At 44.7% G+C, this 19,362-nt stretch overlaps 1 protein-coding gene across 3 annotated transcripts; it reads right to left on the bottom strand.

Annotated features, from left to right (window-relative positions):
• Positions 1 to 202: 202 nt before the first annotated feature.
• Positions 203 to 14,676, bottom strand: LOC136497022 (uncharacterized). Of its 3 annotated transcripts, none has more exons than XM_066492806.1 (12): positions 14,441 to 14,676; positions 14,228 to 14,354; positions 13,940 to 14,067; positions 13,793 to 13,862; positions 13,600 to 13,702; positions 9,124 to 9,241; positions 7,807 to 7,888; positions 2,583 to 2,644; positions 1,784 to 1,856; positions 1,632 to 1,715; positions 1,038 to 1,118; positions 203 to 649 (listed from the first exon to the last, which is right to left on the bottom strand). In XM_066492806.1, exons 1-12 carry the CDS (start codon positions 14,614 to 14,616, stop codon positions 461 to 463), a joined length of 1,293 nt encoding a protein of 430 aa, XP_066348903.1. In that variant the 5' UTR covers positions 14,617 to 14,676; the 3' UTR covers positions 203 to 460. The 3 variants fall into 3 exon arrangements, with proteins under 3 accessions (XP_066348903.1, XP_066348906.1, XP_066348905.1); XM_066492809.1 differs by having other exon boundaries at positions 13,940 to 14,062; positions 14,441 to 14,580; XM_066492808.1 differs by lacking the exons at positions 7,807 to 7,888; positions 9,124 to 9,241 and having other exon boundaries at positions 13,600 to 13,695.
• Positions 14,677 to 19,362: the final 4,686 nt, after the last annotated feature.

The following is a 19,362-nucleotide window of genomic DNA, read 5'->3' as shown; positions in this document are numbered from 1 at the left end:
TACAAGATGTTCAAGTGGTGGATTCCACCAACCCCGGACCCTCTACCAATGACAAACGAGAAGAACAAAGCCGCCTCAAAATAACCTGACAACCCACCTTTGTATGAATGCAAAGATCCAGCTGTAGTTTCACCTGGCTGAGGTTCCACACTTTGAGTGCGGTGACAAAAGCGAAGCAAGTAAGCCAAGTATGCGGATAACCTCTAGTTCCATGTATGGAATTATTTATCTAATAACTTGTGCACAACAGGTTCGGACTTCGTCAATAACTTTAGTTAAATCTCAACAAACCTGGTCTTTGAGACGGCTAAGAATCGCAATGAAAAATGGCGTACATGTAATCCATACAACCATGAGCAAGGATTTTGCCCCAAAGTCAAAATGGCTATGTCTACAACTAATGATATATATACCCCAAGTATCGTGCTACAACAATTACGTAGGTCAAACCTCCGGTTGCTCAAGTGGATGCGGCTACAAGTTCTAGCCTTTCATAGCTACAGTTGATCGGCGTCGTGTATTTTGGTGGCAACAGAGAATCGACATTAGCAAAATATCCTTCGTCACTGGATGGTTCCCTGTTTACTGGCTTGTCAAGAACACTGTCAGGTATTGCGTCAAGAGTCTCCTCCAAGAATGTTTTCACTGTCTGCACAAAGAACATCACACGGTTAATGCTTTACCATTTTGGAACTTCTATTTTGGTAAAAAAAAAACTTGAAATATACAAGAGTTGTACTTTGCTCATTTTCATTTCAACATCAAAATCAGACTTAAAACTAATATTATGCCATTTGTTGTTTGAGTGGCGCAAATTTTAGTGAGTGGGGTGTGTTGGGAAGGTTTTTCGTAGCCCTTAACTGTTTGGAAGTTCTTTTCCTTTCTTAATGAAATGACGGGTAGCACTCCTGTGTTGTTCGAGAAAAAAACTAATATTATGCCGCTTTTTGTTTAACGCATTAATAACAAATGCATCTTCATTCTGTAACTATTTGTGGAAGTAGTGATATGGCAGGAGTGAGGTTCTCTTAACTTACCTTGCAATGGCGCAATGCAGAGTCAGCTTTGCGTTTCCACAGGCTGTTGCCAGGTTCTGAGTGGAATAAGTTTAACAGTGGCTGTATAAAAATCAAGTGATTCCCTGTCATTAACAAGGCTAAAAGGAAGTGATCTCGAGTGTATATAAAACTGGAAAAGGATAAATACAATTAGCACTAGAATTATGACTTGTAAAATACAAAAATTTGAAAATGCAACTGCTACTTCTTAATTAGAGGGCAACAATACCAGGCCAAACATATAAATTTGCTAGATCATTAGTAATGCTTCCAATAAGTTCATTTGGCAGCATCACACCTTTTGAGTACATATCTCAGACATACTTATTCCTGATATAGGAACAATTTTTTAATGACAGTTTTTATGCATTACAAAGCTGCAACACACTACAGCGTAACATGGCACAAAATTCTTTTCCATTACCAAAAAAAAAAAGTATCCAAATGTGAATGGAAGAAATACAAGTGATTTGTTTAAATGTTAGATTCAGATATCCTGCACAGGTCAGAGTGCCAGGTTCCATTTGACCATAAAATCCGAAGTGTTTTTTGTCATCAAAATGTAGCTCATACCTTGACAAGTTGTCTCACGTTTGGCCTGCTGGGGCCGTACTGGTCAATTATTGAATCACCATAAGCTTGGTAGCTCTCAAGGATCTAAGACAGAGAGTTCAGACGAAGGAAGAAATAGCTGATAGCTCAAATGAATATGTCAAATGCTAAACCTGGCGACGAGAAATGCATCTTGTTTGCTTGCCATAGATTTCCCCATCCACATGTCCTAGCATGTTCCATGGACTAGAAAGTCCACCAAATATGAAATTATAAAGATGATAACTAACATTGGAGTTAGTACACAAAGCAAATCCTTACAGAAAAGAAAAACCAATGTGACCACTGTAATTTCAAAGCATAGGGAAGAACTAAAGTGACCACTGGAACTGCAAAGCATAAGCAGGTATATTTGCAGTTGTTTTCAAACACACCAGACAGCTTTGTGTCATTTCGAGGTCTATTTACAGGATTCACTTTAGTTTGTGTTACAGCCCAGATGTGCCATGGGCCGGCTGGACTGTAGCATGGGCAAGGCCAGCCCACGGGTGGCACCAGAAGCAGGCTTGGCCAAAAAAACCCCATCTGTGTGGCAAGGGGCAGCCAGGCTGCTGCATGTATCCACGTTATCAAGTCTAGAGTCTTCCAGTCAGTTTGTTACAAAATAATCTAGTAGATCTATCTGTTAGGAAGTATCGTGTCTTGGCAGTATAGAGGATCATAAATATGAGATCCAATCAATAGTGTTGCTTAGCCATCAAGTCGAATCTCATCTATAAATAGAGGTGCTGTGTACCCTTTGGAACTCAAGAAAGAAAGGAAATCCTTCTATCTCCCTCTCAACCACCAGCACTGTTCATGAAGATACTATATCATGCCCTCTCCTGTAAATTCTTTCCCTCACTTGCATCGTTTGATCCTTGCCAGTAACAGTTTGCAAGTTCAAAAACAAAAGGTAAAAAAAGAACATACTTATTATAAGCGGCCCGGCCAACCATAACTCCGTGTGCACCTTGTCTTATGGATGCACTAACCTGCAACAAAACAAAAGAGCTCTAATCAAACCAACATAAGGTTAACATTCATGGAAGGTTCAATCAACATTGTGCAGTCCTGAATAGGAGGGAAATGCGTATAGTAGTAGATGTCTCAAATGCACCAAATGAAATATCTTGATCTTGAGTATACGACAGGTTCTAGTTCTCTGCATAAATTTGCAGCAAAAAACAGTTGATAATTGAAGCATTACTAACAGAAAGCCATCTATATAAGGATATACAAAATTCAAGTAAACCATTGTTAGAGAAAATATGTTTAGCAATTTCTTGCATCTATGCATGAGATTTCTGGAAGGGCAGGCCTGGTGCAGTGGTGAGAGCTGTCTCATTGAGTCACCAGGTCGTGGGTTCGAAGCAGCCTCTTCGCAGATTTTGCGGGGGGGAAGGCTTGCCTCAGTTTTTCCCATCCCCAGACCCCACTCATGTGGGAGCCTCCGGCACTAGGTCTGCCCTTTTTCTATGCATGGGATTTCTGGTTCAGGTTATTCCAAAGGGTAGGCCTATAGATCCTTGCCCCTCAGATTGGAGAAGAGTTCTTTGGTAATTAGTGGGAGAAGATTATCCTTGCTGTTGGAGGACAACTGCAGAAAGGCCTCAACTCCCTTATGAATCTTGGGGCTTGGACCATTTAGAATCACCGCAGTAGATGAGTATTTGGAGTTCCTCCTCATTTGGATAGAGCCTTATTGCTCGCTAGCGAGGAATTACAGTAGTGGGTTTTGGCCGGGGCTAATGGTATTTCTTACTTTTTCATCCAATCATTGGAGTAGTGCGTGTTTAGGTTACAGTCGTATCCCTGTAGTTTCCTGGCACAAATGTGATTGTAATAACGTCTTTGGGTGTGTGTGGTTTGTAAGGGTTCTTCCCCTTTTCCTTTTTAGTATTAACGATGCACAGCTCTCCTGCATGTTCAAGGAAAAAAAATCATTGTAAGACGTTTTCATTTTGAGAGCTTTTGGACCAAGGTGCCCAGCTTCCTTGAGGCTGTACAGTTGAACTGGGATGCTCCTGTACAGTACAACTGTGCAGTTGAGCGAAATTGCAGCGCCTCAGTAGAGACTCGCAGAAATGGGCCCAGAGAAAGGTTGGAAATATTAAGCTCCAATTGGAAATGGCCAAAGAAATCTTGCATCGGTTGGAAATTGCAAGGGATTCTCAGAAACTTTCTGACATTGAGGACTGGCTGAGGAAGAAACTTAAGCTTCATTGTCTTGGTTTGGCTTCTCTGGCGCGAACCATTGCTAGGCTGCGGTCAAGAATTCTCTATCTGCGTGAAGGTGATGCGAATACGGCTTTTTTCCACCAACAGGCCAGATATAGGAAGAAGAAGAATTTCATCGCCAAACTAGAAGTGGGAGATCATCTGGCTGTCACACAGGAAGCTAAACATGATGCGGTCCTCAATTTCTTTGAGAATGTCTTGGGAACAGCCAAGGGTCGAGATTACACTATTGATCTTTCAGAGATTGGGGTACAGCAACATAATCTTTCCTCCTTGGATGCTCCATTTACAGAAGATGTTTGGGTAACAATCAAGGATATGCCCTTGGACAAAGCCCCTGGGCCTGATGGTTTTACTGGCCGCTTTTATAAAATCATGCTGGAACAACATAAAAGGGGATCATGTTGGCTTTATCAGCCATTCATCGGGGACACGTGTTCAAACTTAGATTGCTGAACACCGCCTTGATCGCCCTGCTCCCCAAGAAATTGGAGACCACTCAAGTTAAGCATTTTCGGCCTATAAGCTTGATTCATAGTGTGGCTAAATTAGTGACCAAAGTGCTAGCCAATCGGCTAGCCCCTCTTCTACCTTCCTTGGTCGCCACAAATCAGAGTGCATTTGTCAAAGGAAGGAACATCCAAGACAATTTTCTTTTTGTCCAACAAATGGTGAAAACCTTACATAGAAAGAAGAAGGCTCATATCATGCTCAAGTTGGACATTTCCAAAGCTTTTGACAGTCTCATGGCCTTTCTTCTTGAAATTCTGCAACATGTGGGTTTTGGACAGCGGTGGTGTGATCTTCTATGCCTGATTTTGTCCACCTCCTCTACTCAAGTCTTGGTCAATGGAGAGTCGGGTGCGGCCATACATCATCGGCGTGGCCTCCATCAAGGTGACCCCCTCTCCCCCATGCTTTTTATACTTGTCATGGATGTTTTCTTGCGGCCATATAGGATGGACCTGCAAGTCATCAAGAGAATCCTGGATTTATTTGGCCATGCCTCGAGTCTGCGTACTAATCTATCCAAGAGCTCAATCTCCCCCATCCACTGCTCTACGGAGGATCTGCATCTTACAACAGAGATTCTGGCTTGTGCCGTCAAGGATTTCCCTTGTACATATCTTGGGCTACCCCTTTCTATTCACAAACCCACCAAAGAGGTGCTGCTACCTCTAGTTGATAAAGTGGCTGATCTTCTTCTAGGTTGGGGAAGGCTCAGCTAATGAATAGGGCTGGTCGCCAGATCTTGGTTCGGGTGGTCATGATAGCCACCCCCATTTATTTAATGATTGCCTTTGATCTCCCTAAATGGGTAATCAAGGCAGTGGATAAAAAGAGAGTTTTTTATGGAAAGGACAGGAACAAGCAAATGGAGGCAATTGTTTAGTTTCATGGGAAAGGGTGCAGCGCCCACTTGAGTATGGCGGCTTGGGGATCCATAATCTTGAAAAACTTGGCTGGGCGCTAAGAATCCGTTGGCTTTGGGCCCAAAAAACAGATTCCTCTAGACATTGGGTCATGTGGAATCTCGTTTCGGTCCATTTGGAGACAGTGTTAGTGTTGGTGCAAGATAGGTGCACGGTTTGCGCCACACGTACCATAGGCTCAGAAATCGTTTTGGACGCACCCGATGGTACTTTTAGGTGACGAGGCTCAAGTGGAAGCTTGTTTCGGTCTATTTGGAGATAGTGCTAATCTTGACGCAAAATAGGTTCACGGTTTGCGCCGAATGTACCATAGGATCGAAAATCGTTTTGGACCCACCCGATGCAACTCCAAGGTGACGTGGGTCATGTGGAATCTCATTTCGGTCCGTTTGGAGACAATGCTAGCGTCGGTGCAAGATAGGTGCACGGTCTGCGCCAAACGTACCATAGGCTCATAAATCGTTTTGGATCCACCCGATGGTATCCTAGGTGACGAGACTCAAGTGTAAGCTCGTTTCGGTCCGTTTTAAGATAGTGCTAATCTTGACATAAGATAGGTGCAAGGCTTGCGCCGAATGTACCATAGACTTGGAAGTCATTTTGGATGCACCCGATGGAACTCCTAAGTGACGTGAGTCTTGTGGAATCTTGTTTCAGTCCGTTTGGAGATATTGTTAGTTTTGGTGCAAGATAGGTGCATGGTTTGCGCTAAACGTACCATAGGCTCAGAAATCGTTTTGGACGCGCCTGTTGGTACTCCTAGGTGACGAGGCTCAAGTGGAAGCTCGTTTCGGTCCGTTTAGAGATAGTGCTAATCTTGACGTAAGACAGATGAACGGTTTGCGCTAAATGTACTACAGGCTCGGAAATCGTTTTGGACGCACCCGATGGAACTCCTAGGTGACGTGGATCATGTAGAATCTCATTTCGGTCCGTTTGGAGACAATGTTAGCGTTAGTGCAAGATAGGTGCACGGTTTGCGCCAAACGTACCATAGACTCGGTAATCGTTTTAGACGCAGCTGGTTTTCAGGTTCAAGTTCCTCAGTTTGCAAAAGCAATGTTTCACTTGGCAGTTGACTGTATTGTTGGTAATGGGGAGTCGATTTTATTTGGAAGGACAGGTGGCTGAATGGCAGAACCATTGATGAACTAGCCCCAAATTTGATCAAAGCTATTCCCAAAAGGTCGCTCAATAGAAGGACAGTAGCTGAAGCTCTAAATAACCGGAGATGGGTGGCAGATATCAAAAGAGCGCTTACTGCCCAGGTCTTGGAGGATTATTTCAATATTTGGGATCTAGTGGTGGGAGTGGCCTTGCAGCAGGAGGTACCTGATCAGTTTAGATGGACGTTAACTCAGTCAGGTACCTATACCAGCAAATCAGCTTATGCTGCTTTCTTTGTCGGGACCATCAAATTTGCTCCATGGAAAAGGATTTGGAAGAGTTGGGCTCCACTCCGGTGCAAGTTCTTCATTTGGTTGGCTATCAATAATCGTTGTTGGACGGCAGACTGTCTTGTTAAAAGAGGCTTGCCCCACTCGGAGGCTTGTCCTTTTTGTGGTCAAGAGGAAGAAACCATACAGCACATCCTTGTGGGCTGTCGTCACCAGGCAGGTTTGGTTTTCAATTCTCCAAGCCCTACATCTACCTGCTCTGGTGCCCTCAACATCAGACACCAAATTTTCAAGTTGGTGGAGAAAGGTCTTTGGCTTATTCCAAAAGATTTGCAAAATGGGTTCAACTCTTTAGTTATTCTGGTAGCTTGGGAAACCTGAAAACACAGGAACTCTTGTGTTTTAGAGCATGCCAGGCCTAGCATACCAGATCTGCTCCGAGTGATAGCTGATGAATGTGGTTTATGGGGGTTGGCAGGAGCTTCTAAACTCCAAGAGTTCCTTGCCTGGTCGCTGTCCTTGGCCGCTTAGATCTGTGGCTAGGTTGGTTGGGGTTTTTGTTGTTGTTTCTGTAAGAGTTTGCTACCTGTTGGTGGTGTCTGAGTGGGGGTTGAGTTTTTGTACTTGGGCCAGTTCCTGCCGGCCCTTTGGTTCTTTCTTCTTCTTAATGAAATGACAAGCAGCTCTTCTGTGTTATTCGAGAGAAAAAATGCCTTATGGAACTCAAGAAAGCAGCTACATTTTCTAGCCATGATAAGATCGCTCCACTTTAGAGGTCGCATGAAGTGGAATTACCATTCACATCAAGATGGGGCCTAATCTGGCCTTGTTGACCACATAATTCAATGAGGTCATGAAACTAGTAACTAAAAAGAACTGAAGCAATGCAGTGAGAGGCCATTTGGTTCGCATCCTGTCCTGGGGCACCCAAGCAGGTCGATCCAACCCCAGGTGCTAAAAGATGAACGCTTGGGACGGATGCCTGGCCCAGGCGAGTTTCCCAGGTCAGGAAGCAAACAGGCCCTGAATTTCAGTGACACACTCTTCTGTAGGTAAGGAGCATTCAATGGTAAGACAAACGCTTACTTGACCAACATTGGTTATGCCTCCATTTAGAGTAAATTTTATTTCTGGGAAGTCCCGCAACAAAGCAAAATAGTATTCATACCTGCAATCATGTTGATAAACAAATCTTAAAACTGTTCCAAGCAACCAAACTGACACAAATTGAAGCATTCAGCACAGGCATGTCCGGATCCAATTCAATAATATCATTTTCTTCACTATCTAGGTGCAATGGCTAGGATTAAAAATACACAATTCAACATTTCCTATTGGTATCCACTTTCTTGATTGTCCCAGATTGGATATGAGGATTAAAAATTCAGCTGTACAACACCTAATAGTTAAAATGTTTCAATAACTATGGCAGAAGAAAGAGCAGCACAATTATGGACATGACCATTCCTCTCTAGAGATATTATTGGTGCCCTTCGTAAATGTTTCCTTATGCACAAAGATGGGAAAACCAATGTTTTCAAGGCGGTAAGGCGAGGCATGGCGGCTGACTACCGCCTTACACTTAAGCGAGTAAAGCATAAGGCGAGGCGACGCCTTAACAGCTTAAGAAAAATTTAAAACAGCAGCTCAGAGCAGTAGACGGTGAAGAGAAAAAAAAAGGAAAAAGGAAAAAGAAAGGAGGAGTAAGAATAGGTCTGGCCCAGCCCATCAGGCAGCCCATGTGCCCCTCACCCACCAAGCATGTCTTCATCTCTCTGCTCCCAAATCCCCAATCCTCTCCAGACTCCAGCGCCGCTGCAACTCTCCTGACTTCCGCCTCCGGCCTCTGCCCCTCTCTCTGTCTCTTCCCTCCCTCTCTTCTAGATGCGGGCGCAGCTGCATGGCTTCTTGAGATGGAAGAGGGCACGGCTTCATGGCTCGGCTGCAGACGGCCGAGCGGCAACTTCCCCCAACACCAGCAGCGAGGATGAATGCGGCGGCGCGGGTGAGCTGCGGCTTCCTCTTCCTCACCCGCTCACTAGGGTCCCCCGCGCGCCTGCTCTCTCTGCGCTCTGTTTCTCCCACGCGCCAGCTCTCTCTCTCTCTCTCTCTCTCTCTGCGTGCGCCTGTTTCTTCCGTGCGCTCGCGCTCTCTCTTTCCTTTTTTCGCGCCGATTCTCCTGTGTTTTCCCACTGTCCAGAGCAGAGGCTTCCTCGTATGGTGCCCGCCATGCACGATTTGGACACCAAGGCGACGTTTTATGGACGCCTCAGCTGTAAGGCGGACGCCACACGAATCTAAGGCGAGTCGTCTGCTAAGGCGTCGTGCGTGCAGCGCCTTGGCGCTTAAGCGACGCTTAAGCGACACCTAAGCGACGCCTTAAAAACACTGAGGAAAACATACTTCAATGGAGGAACCTTCCGATTCTCTGCAGGACTGAGACCGCTAAGCAATGCCTTCCGAGCATGAATGATGAAATGCCTAGTTGGAGATTTTGAGACAACTTTATCTACAAATTCACCTGGTGAAAACCAAAAAAGAAGAAGCATGTATTAGAACATGTCACTATGCTAGCACAGTAAGGGAGAACTAACCATCAAGAAAGATAAGGATTCATTAAAAGAAAGTAAACCATGAAAAGCAATGGTTGTTCCGGCTTCAAAAAGAAATTGAATTTATTTCTAGAAAAATGCAATCGAACAACAGATTGGAAAGCAGTCAAACATATCGTGCACTATAAAGTCAGAGCAAATGAGACTGTTGAAGGCATCTAGCATAAAATGAATAAGGAAATTCTCAAACAACACAGGAAAGCCACGTGTCATTTCATTAAGAGAAGAAAATGTAAAGGAGAGGCTAATAAGCCAACTCCAAGTGAAGACCAATTACAGATGCGCCACGAAACTTGAACCATGTGGCACCAGACTGTTTTTATCAAACTTGAATAGCTGCTACGAGATTGTTTGAAGTAAAAAGAATTCAATTTTCCCGCGAACCAGATGCTAACCAAGCATTAATCAACTACAGTATGCTGCTACCATGGTTGCTCTATTACATCTATTCTGTCCATATCAAAAACTGTCTGCCTTTTGCAGCTAGTCCCCATTGTTCATTTTCTTTGTGAACATATATGATTCAGTAGAGTGTAACCTAAGCTCAGGATGTATTGATCCAATAGAGTGTAATCTTGTCGGGTATTGATATTAGGGATACCCAAAGCAAGGAAGTTAGCGCCCATGCTGACTTCCCCGGATGGAGCAAGACATATTAAAAGCTCTCACCCGACCTCGAGGTCGCGGGCTCCGTCTCGCCCGACCCCTTGGTTGAGGGCTCCTTCTCACCCGACCTCGAGGCCGCAGGCTCTGTCTCGCCCGACCCCAAGGCCGTGGGCTCCGTCTCGCTGAAGGGTCGAGATGGCGATTAGAGGAGGGGTGAATAGTCCTTTTTAAAACTTAATCACGTTGGCTAACCGAAATAAGTGCGGAATTAAAACTATCGGTCTAGCCAAGACTACACCCCTCTATCTATATTCACTAACACCTTGCAAAGATACTAATCAAGCAACAAAGGTGCCGGGCTAGCTAGAGCTCTCCTAACCAATTCTAGAAGCAAGGTCACACAAACCTATGCCACTAGTACTTTAAGCAACAAGGGAGCTCCTACACATGCTAGTAAGCAAAAGCACAAAGCCAACTAAGCTCACTAGCAATGCTTAATAACAAGGCAACCAATGCCAAATTAGAGAGCGCAAATACTTAGCTACACAAACTAAGTAATATGACTAACAAGGTTACACAAACCAAATTAGCCACGCAAGTGAGCTACTTCTATGCTACACAAGCATGAAGGTAACTAGCAAGCTACACAAGCTAACTAATTACAAAAGCATCTACACAAGCTTAATATGTATAAAAGTAATTGCAAGTTTGTGTAATGGGGATGCAAACCAACGGGAAGAATAAGGTTGACACGATGATTTTTCTCCCGAGGTTCACGTGTTTGCCAACACGCTAGTCCCCGTTGTGTCGACCGCTCACTTGGTGGTTCGGCGGCTAATTAGCATCACCCGCTAAGCCCGCACGTCGGGCACCGCAAAAACCTACCCCGGAAGTGAAGGTAGCTCAATGACACGCTTTACTAGAGTTGCTCTTTGCGGCTCCCACGGGGCGAGCACAATGCCCCTCACAAGCACTTCTCCGGAGCGCCGCACAAGCTTCTTGCGCGCTTCGACGGAGACCACCACCAAGCCGTCTAGGAGGTAGCAACCTCCAAGAGTAACAAGCACCACCGGTTTGCAACTCGATCACCTAGTGCCACTCGATGCAACCTCACGATGCAATTGCACTAGAATCGCTCACTCACATAATCGAATGATCACTATCATGTATATGTGTGATGGAGGGCTCCCAAGCACTCACAAGCATGGACACTAAGTCCCCTTTGGTGCTCTTCACCAGCCATGGCCGAAGGCCACTTCTATTTATAGCCCCAAGGGCTAAACTAGCCGTTACCTCTTCACTGGACAAAAATCGGGCCGACCGGACGCTCCGGTCGTGTTGACCGGACGCTGGACCTCAGCGTCCGGTCGCCCGCAGACGGCCACGTGTCCCGATTCCAACGGTCACTTGACCTGACCGGACGCAGCAGTTTCAACTGACCGGACACTGAACCCCCAGCGTCCGGTCGTTTCCAGTAAGGTACCGACCCCGACCGGACGCGTCCGGTCACACTTGATCGGATGCAGCCCAACGTCTGGTCACACTCCAGCTTCTGCGTCACCGTACGTCAGCCTGACCGGACGCACCCTGCCAGCGTCCGGTGCTTTCAGACCCAGCGTCCGGTCAGTTGACCGACGCCAGCGTCTTCGCGACCAACTCGTTTTCACTTCTAACTTCTTCACCCTTGCTCCAATGTGCTAACCACCAAGAATTTGCATCCGGCGCAATAGAAAATAGGCATTCCATTTTCCTGAAAGCACCGAATCCATCTCAACCCTGCAAACACCACCTCCTTTGTAAATGTGCCAACACCACCAAGTGTACACCACCATGTGTATGTGTATTAGCTTTTCACAATCATTTCCCAAAGGATGTTAGCCACTCAACTTGCCACACCACTCGATCCTAGCGACGATGCAAAGTTAGATCACTCGAGTGGCACTAGATGACCAATATGCAAACAAGTTTGCCCCTCTTGATAGTACGACCATCTATCCTAAACCCGGTCATAAACTTCTCTACACACCTATGATCGGTGAAATGAAATGCCCTAGGTTATACCTTTGCCTTGCGCATTCCATTCCATCTCCTTCAATGTCGCTGCAACACATGCACCAATACGATCAACAATGATATGATCCACTTCATATCATCACGTGATCATATTGGTTCATCGATCTTGACTTCACTTGCTCTTCACCGTTGCCATCGTCCATCGGCGCCAAGTCTTGCTCAAGCTTCACCGCCACGCGGTCCATCACTCCAAAGCCTTTGACTTGCCCTTCACGCTTGCAACCGGTCCAACAAGCCAAGTCTTGTCTTGATCTTCTCCACCTTGATCACATGACTCAATGTCATGTCTCATGTGCATTTAAGCTCATTCATCATCACATGTGTGAGCTTTGCAACATTTCCAAGCCATTTTCACCTTCATGGCATATGTTGCTCACACACATGTACCTGTGGACTAATCACCTGTGTATCTCACATAAACACAATTAGTCCACCTAGGTTGTCACTCAATTACCAAAACCAAACAAGGACCTTTCACTCGCCCAAGGCCGTGGGCTCCTCGCCCGATCTCGAGGCCGCGGGCTCCGTCTCGCCTGACCCCTTGGGTGCGGGCTCCGTCTCGCCTGACCTCAAAGCCATGGGCTCCATCTCGCCCAAGACCGTAGGCTCCTCCTCACCCGACCTCGAGGCCGCAGGCTCCGTCTCGCCCGACCCCAAGGCCGCGGGCTCCGTCTCGCCCGACCCCTTGGGTTCGTGCTCCTTCTCGCCTGACCCCAAGGACACGGGTTCCGTCTCGTCCGATGGGGACCCATACCGCCGCCAACCACTCCAGGTCGCATATGGGCCTGAGTCAAAACTCTGACACCAGGGAAGAGACTGGCACGACTCGATGTAACCCGTGGCCATGACGGGCCATACCTGAGGATTCACATCAAGAACAGTGTTGGGCGAGCCGGTGCTGTTCTGCCTAACCCTTGTACGAACGATAATAGGCACGTCAGTTCACCACGACGTCCGCCGAGACGGAATGGAACGCCATGACCGGCAGATGACGCCTGCGCAAGGCGCCAGTGATGAACAGGGCCACGACGTGGAAGCCGTCCCTGTCAACATCTACAGGATCGACGGGACCCGCATCAAGAAGAAGAAGGATCCAGCGATCCTGGAAGCCTTCTTTTCTCTCTCTCTTTTCTCCTCTTCCTCCACTGTAACCCGCGCTTTCCCTTCGCCTATAAAAGGGGAAGCAGGGCGCCCCATGAAGGGGGATCGAGACCGAACCACGAGATAAAAAAACACAAGAGCACGACACGAACACATGGCTGAGCAACGATCGAGCTCTCTACACCCATTCACTTCTTCCACCAGAGACTTGGGATCTTTTCCCTCTCTCGCCCGTTTGTAACCCTTACTGCAAACCAAGTGCCGGTAACACGAGCAGCAGCAAACTGGACGTAGGGACGTTCCGTCTGAACCAGTATAAACCCTTGTGTCCTCCGAGCACACCATCCGAGCCAAACGCGCAAATACAAATTTACTCGTCGGTGGTCCGAAAACACCGACAAATCATCTCAACTCAGGAACACCTTCCTAATATTTGGCAAGCCTACAGGACATTTTAGAATGCCAGAGGTTTGTGAAGAAGACTCACATAGTTCTTCATAAGAATCACGACCATCAACACCAATTCTGCATTTAACACTAACTGGGACATCACAATTAGCTGCAATAGTTGACATAGCATCCCCTACAAACTTCAGAAAACTGGATCAACATTAAATAAGGAGAGAGAAAACAGATCTCAACAATCATGGATTTTGATATGTTGAATTCATGAAGCAAACCTCTGGATCAAACATTAAGCGAGCACCAAAGCAACCATGACCAGCAACTTTGCCGCTGGGGCAGCCACAGCTATCACAAAAGTAACGTGTAAACTATTTGAAAATAGAATGCACTGCATGATTAAATGAGATAAAAATGAGTGTTACTTTAGGTTGATCTCATCATATGAATAACCATTTGCCAGTTCTGTTGCTTTTGCTAAATTTTCAAGATTACTTCCACCAATTTGCAGCACGATAGGATGTTGTTCCTCAGGAAATGCTAGAAACCTATCCTGCATATTTGACAGTAAGCATTTGAATCAATCAGCTTTATCACGAGAGAACATACTTCTGTAGAAACAGTGTTACCCATATGTTACAGAAGAGTTCTGTGGACCTATTTATCTGCCAGGCTCAACAAAATCAAGATAAGGGACAACATAACACTCTCACCAGGTTATCCTTCTGATGAACGATGGTCTCCGCGACGACCATCTCCGTGTAGAGCCAGGCATGCCGCGAGATGAGCCGCGCGAGCGTCCGATAGTGGTTGTCCGTCCAGTCCATCATCGGCGCGACGCTGTAGAAAAGAAATACATCAAAATAAATCAGCTTGAACCCAAGAACATTACCTTGTCAGCCTGTCCATCTAGATCTTCAGCTCACCTGAACAATGGAGGTAGGTGCTTTCCGGCGGCCGGCGCGGTGGCGGAGCTCGCCGCTCGGCATGGCTCCACGCGAGGAGCGACAGGCATGGAGCGACCACAGAGGAAGGGGCCAGGACCGCGGGGCCCAAGCGGGGGAGAGAGTATGGCTTGCCGCACAGCGGACCGCATCGCCATGGCCGTTCCCCAGCACTCCGGGCTTCCGAGAGCGGCGGCCAGCACCCTCTACTATGAGATTTTTTTTTGAAAGCCTCTACTTTGAGATTGGGTCGCCGGTTGCGAGAGGCCAGTGGCAGCGGGGGCGGCTTGGTCAGGGCCACCGTCCGATCTGAAACGAACGGCAGAAATTGTGACGTCGGGCTGCCCAATCGGTTTATTCGGTGTCGTCGGTTCGGTTTATTTGGTGTTTGAAAACTTGAGTGTTAAAAAACTAACAACTGTTCCTTTAAAAACAACAACAACTAACAACCGTTCCATTAAAAAAAATCTAATAACCCTTTGGTGCTAGAAAAAAGCTAAAAACCGATGACTTCGGTGTCCCGTTTCTCGGTTCATAGCTAAACAAGCGAATAACAACTAAGAAATATGACATGATACAAAGATAATACTAAGGGGGTGTTTGATCAAGGAGCTAATAACTATCCAATGTTTTAATACCAATTAGACAGTCTAAACATGAGCTAATTGATGGTTAGAGTCCATTAGCCCTTATTACCCTATAATTAGCTCATGTTTAATCAATTTTAATAAAGTGGGCTAATTTTTAGCTATGCAATCCAAACAGGCCATAAAAACTAGTTAAAATTAAACATGGCACCTGCAGAACAAGAGAAGAGGAGTTGATGGCTATGCAACACTAAAATTAGACATGAGCAAGACATACGATCGGATTGAGTGGTCTTTTTTTTTATAGAAGATGATGTTAAAATTGGGCTTTTGTAATGTATGGGTGGAGCTTATTATAAAATGCATATCGACACGATAGTCTCTTACCGCATCAGAGTTAATGGTGAGTTGACTAATGAAATTAATCCATCAATAGGTCTCCACCATTATCACCATACTTGTTCTTGATTTGTGTCGAGGGTTTCTCAACACTATTAGTCTCGTTCGCTAGTCTGAATCTTGACTGAAACTAGCTGAAAAACACGGTTCTGGCTGAATTGTTGTGAGAGAAAAATACTGTTCCGACTGAAAAAACAAGCCGAACAAGCCAAATATGGGGTAAGCCGAACGGGGCCATTAAATGCAGCTAAAGGGAAGGGAAAGCTACAGGGTATCACTATAGGTGCCAATGCTCCGAGCATCACTCACCTTTTGTTTGCGGATGACTCCTTACTTTTTCTAAAAGTTGATGAAGACAATGTAAACTATTTACAACATATTATACAATTGTATGAAGAGTGTTCGGAGGCAAGCAATCAACCACTACTAGAAATATCTACTTCTATAATAAAAATCTTAATGATGAATCCAAAACTGTCATAGAAGATCGTTATCTATGACGAATATTCACGTTTTGTCATAGATCAGTGGTGACGATCCTCCAACTCTCCCTATCTATGACGAAATTAGGCACCGTCACACAAAACCGTCATAGAACAGCACAGGGTTCGTCATAAAAAACACCCACGCGACTGTTCCTGCTCATCTATGACGATTCTCTTTAGAACTATGACGACCAGGCCTTCGTCATTGAACTAATTACACATCTGTAATAAAAGTTTTTGATCTGTAACGAACGACACCTCATCATAAATCTCCACACGGTCCTTTCTGCATCCGACGTGTACCTGTGGTACATATAGTTACTCATCCGTGACGCTTGCAATTCGTCATAAAAGTCTCTGCTTAATACTTTCTTCATCCGACGTGTACATGTGGGACCTGTAGTTACTCATCCGTGACACTTGCAATTCATCATAAAAGTCTCAGCTCCATCCTTTCTTCATCCAACGTGTACCTGTAGTACCTATAGTTACTCATCCGTGATGCTTGTAATTCATCATAAAAGTCTTCGCTCGGTTCTTTCTTCATCCGACGTGTACCTGCAGGACCCATCTACATCCGACCTGTGGGACCAGATGGCTTACGTGTAACGTTGATGAGGACATTCCAACCATACATGCTAGCTCAAGTATCAACAACTCACCATCAAACATCAAGGATACAAATCAAGGGCCACTTACACAAAGTCGCGCTAAGAAACTACAAGAGCAGGTGAATTCATTCCTAATTAATTATAATTTCATCATTTCTAAGAATGTTATACTACCTAAATGTTTTATCTTGATGTTGCTCAGGTATGCGCATGAAGACATGGAAGACATGGTGCTACAAAAATGGTTCTATCAAAAAAGTAGCACGGAGGGACGACCAGATCCAGGGAAAAGTAGCACGGACGGATGACCGGACTCTAGAGGGAAAAGTAACGCGGATAGACGACCGGACCTCAGAAAGAAATTGCCATAACTTTTGATTCCCAAAAGTTATGAAGGTCCATGAGAACATTTTGGAAAGCTTATCAAGTCTAGTTTCCAATGGTACCAGGTACAAGTATTTTGGATGTACAAGTATTGAGATACGTGCAGATTAGTCAAGACTACTCAGAAGGTCAACAAGTCTTCTCGGGATAGAATGTTGGTGCAACTTACCGTGCAAAACTGTACCATTCTACAAAGTTTTGTGATGCATGTAGCACATGGATGGAAATTTTATTAAGTCTACTTTCACACCCAATAAACGGCTCGTCATTTCGACTTCCCACTAGGGAGTTACAACTCTTTTAGTGGAGACTGCTTGGAAACTGACAACCGCGTGAAGACTCTTGGAAATCCAATTCGTGGAAGCCTTTTCACATACTCTACCTTTTCATTTTCATTTCATGTTCAGACTTATCTAGAAGGGTTGTTCCTAGTATAAATATCTCTGTGCTCCCAAGAAAACTTAGATTAAGACTTTGATAATGAGAATACAAACCCTTTGTTCAGTTGTGTGCTAACAAAAACTAGAGAGATCTCTTCCCCTTTACTCTTGTGTTTTCCTTTATGGATATTACAGAAGCGGCCGCATCATCGGCACCCAATCTATGCTCCTAGTCCATTGATTCCAGTTGCGTAGGTTGGTCTGTTTGAGAGTGTGGTTGGGCAAATCCTTGGTTCAGGCTACCGTATAGAGACGGTGGTTGGCTCCTTGTGCGTGTCGTCAGGTTGCACTATTATCACTACTTGCAGCAAGTTATCCGGCTGTTCATCAGCTAGATATCAAGATCAAGATCCTACATCGTGAAGATCAGGACCAAGAACCTCATCATCTGATATTAGAGCTTTCATTGCCATGGTAGGATTCTTTACCCTTAGCTACATATAAATTCTTGCTTATCCTATCCACCAAAAGGCTAGAAAAATATTTTGCCATAATCCTTTGTTTTAATCTATTTTTCTAGTGAGTTTTGTTAAGCTTCGATCCATTAGAGTCCTTGTTTAGTTCCTGATCATATTATCCTTCGCGTGTCCTTTGAGCTTCTTTTATAAATATCTGAAAATCCCCACAAAAAAATCTAAAAAAACCTGTGACCATCCTTCGCGTAAACTTTGATCCTATCAAATTATAGACTCTAGTTGTGTCTTTTTTTGTTATAAGTGTACAAGTTTTATATCTGATCTTGTTGTTAGTTCTATAAAAAAAGTATGTCAAAAAAAGATAAAGGATTTTTTTTTAAAAAAAAAGAGTTGAGTAAAATTGTAAAAGAAGAGTTGAAAGATCAGTTTGTTTATGAGCACAAGTGCTGAAAGTTTTTCATATCAAGTGAGTAACCACTTTGTTATCTTTGTTTGGTGCAAAATTTTGCTTGAGTTTGATTGCAACACTTGCATCCTAAGCATACTCCTTGTTTGCATCAAATCTGAATTTTCTTTGCTCGTGTATTTGATCCATTTAGATCACTCATATATTGTGGTCAGCACTAGGCGTTGAACTTCTAGTTTGGACTGTGATTTAGCTTTACAATATCTAGAATTTAGATTGCCTTCCTTGTGAATCATTCCCTACCAATCTCCACATAAAAGCCACCTTCATAGGAACGCTAATCTTGTATTCACTTAACCATCACTTTCTTGTTACCACCTCGCATTGCCCTTCTGTAATCCATAGAAATTCATAAGAGCTTTAGTTGGTAAGAGAGGTGAGGTTGTGAGATTCCGCATATAATTTCCTATTCCACATATATTTGTTGCTTTGTCCTCACTAACTTCATAGGAAGATGTCTGATCCACCTGAGATTGATGATTATGTCTGATCCACCTGAGATTGATGATTGTGTCACTATGGCACAATTTAATGAACTAAAGCAAAGCATGGAAGACAAGCAAGATCGGTTGTCATAAAATCTTCAAGCCCTTATGGCTGAAATTAGAGAACATCGCCAACCTCGTGATAATGCAAATGCAAGTCACCATGAAGATGAAGTTGATGAAACAGAAGAAGAAGCTATTGCTCAACTTGCAAGAGAACAACAAAGGCACCGAGAGCGAGCTGCTGCAAAATGCGAGAAGACCTCTGCCTCTAGGGTGTGAAAATGGAGGAAGAGGTGTTAATCGTGATCGTGGAAGAGGTCTTGAACTTGAGGAAAGTGGGACTGAAGAAGAGGAAGAAGAAGAGGTTGAATAGCCCCATAATGATGGTCGTCCTCACCGAGGAAATCATGGGCGTAATTAGCTCAATGAGGAGAGGTTTGGCATGCTAAAATTCAATATGCCCAAGTTTGATGGAGGGTCTGATCATAAAGCATATCTTACATGGGAATTGAAGGTTGATAATTTTTTTTGCTTGCATAATTATTCTGAGTAGAAGAAGATGGCCATGGCTACTCTTGAGTTCGATGGTTATGCTCTAATTTGGTGGGAACAAATGCTCAGTGATAGA

The sequence above is a fragment of the Miscanthus floridulus genome, chromosome 12 (assembly GCF_019320115.1).
Source record: "Miscanthus floridulus cultivar M001 chromosome 12, ASM1932011v1, whole genome shotgun sequence".
Taxonomy (NCBI): domain Eukaryota; kingdom Viridiplantae; phylum Streptophyta; class Magnoliopsida; order Poales; family Poaceae; genus Miscanthus; species Miscanthus floridulus.
Note: the sequence above shows the minus strand (reverse complement) of the source record. Positions and strands in the feature narration are given on the sequence as shown.

Excerpts from the sequence above, each read along its gene's own strand:
- LOC136497022 (XM_066492806.1), bottom strand. The coding sequence starts at position 14,616 with ATGGCGATGCGGTCCGCTGTGCGGCAAGCCATACTCTCTCCCCCGCTT. Across the intron at positions 13,863-13,939 it reads TATGATGAGATCAACCTAAA|CTGTGGCTGCCCCAGCGGCA; the intron begins GTAACACTCATT and ends CTTTTGTGATAG. Across the intron at positions 1,716-1,783 it reads GATGCATTTCTCGTCGCCAG|ATCCTTGAGAGCTACCAAGC; the intron begins GTTTAGCATTTG and ends TCTCTGTCTTAG.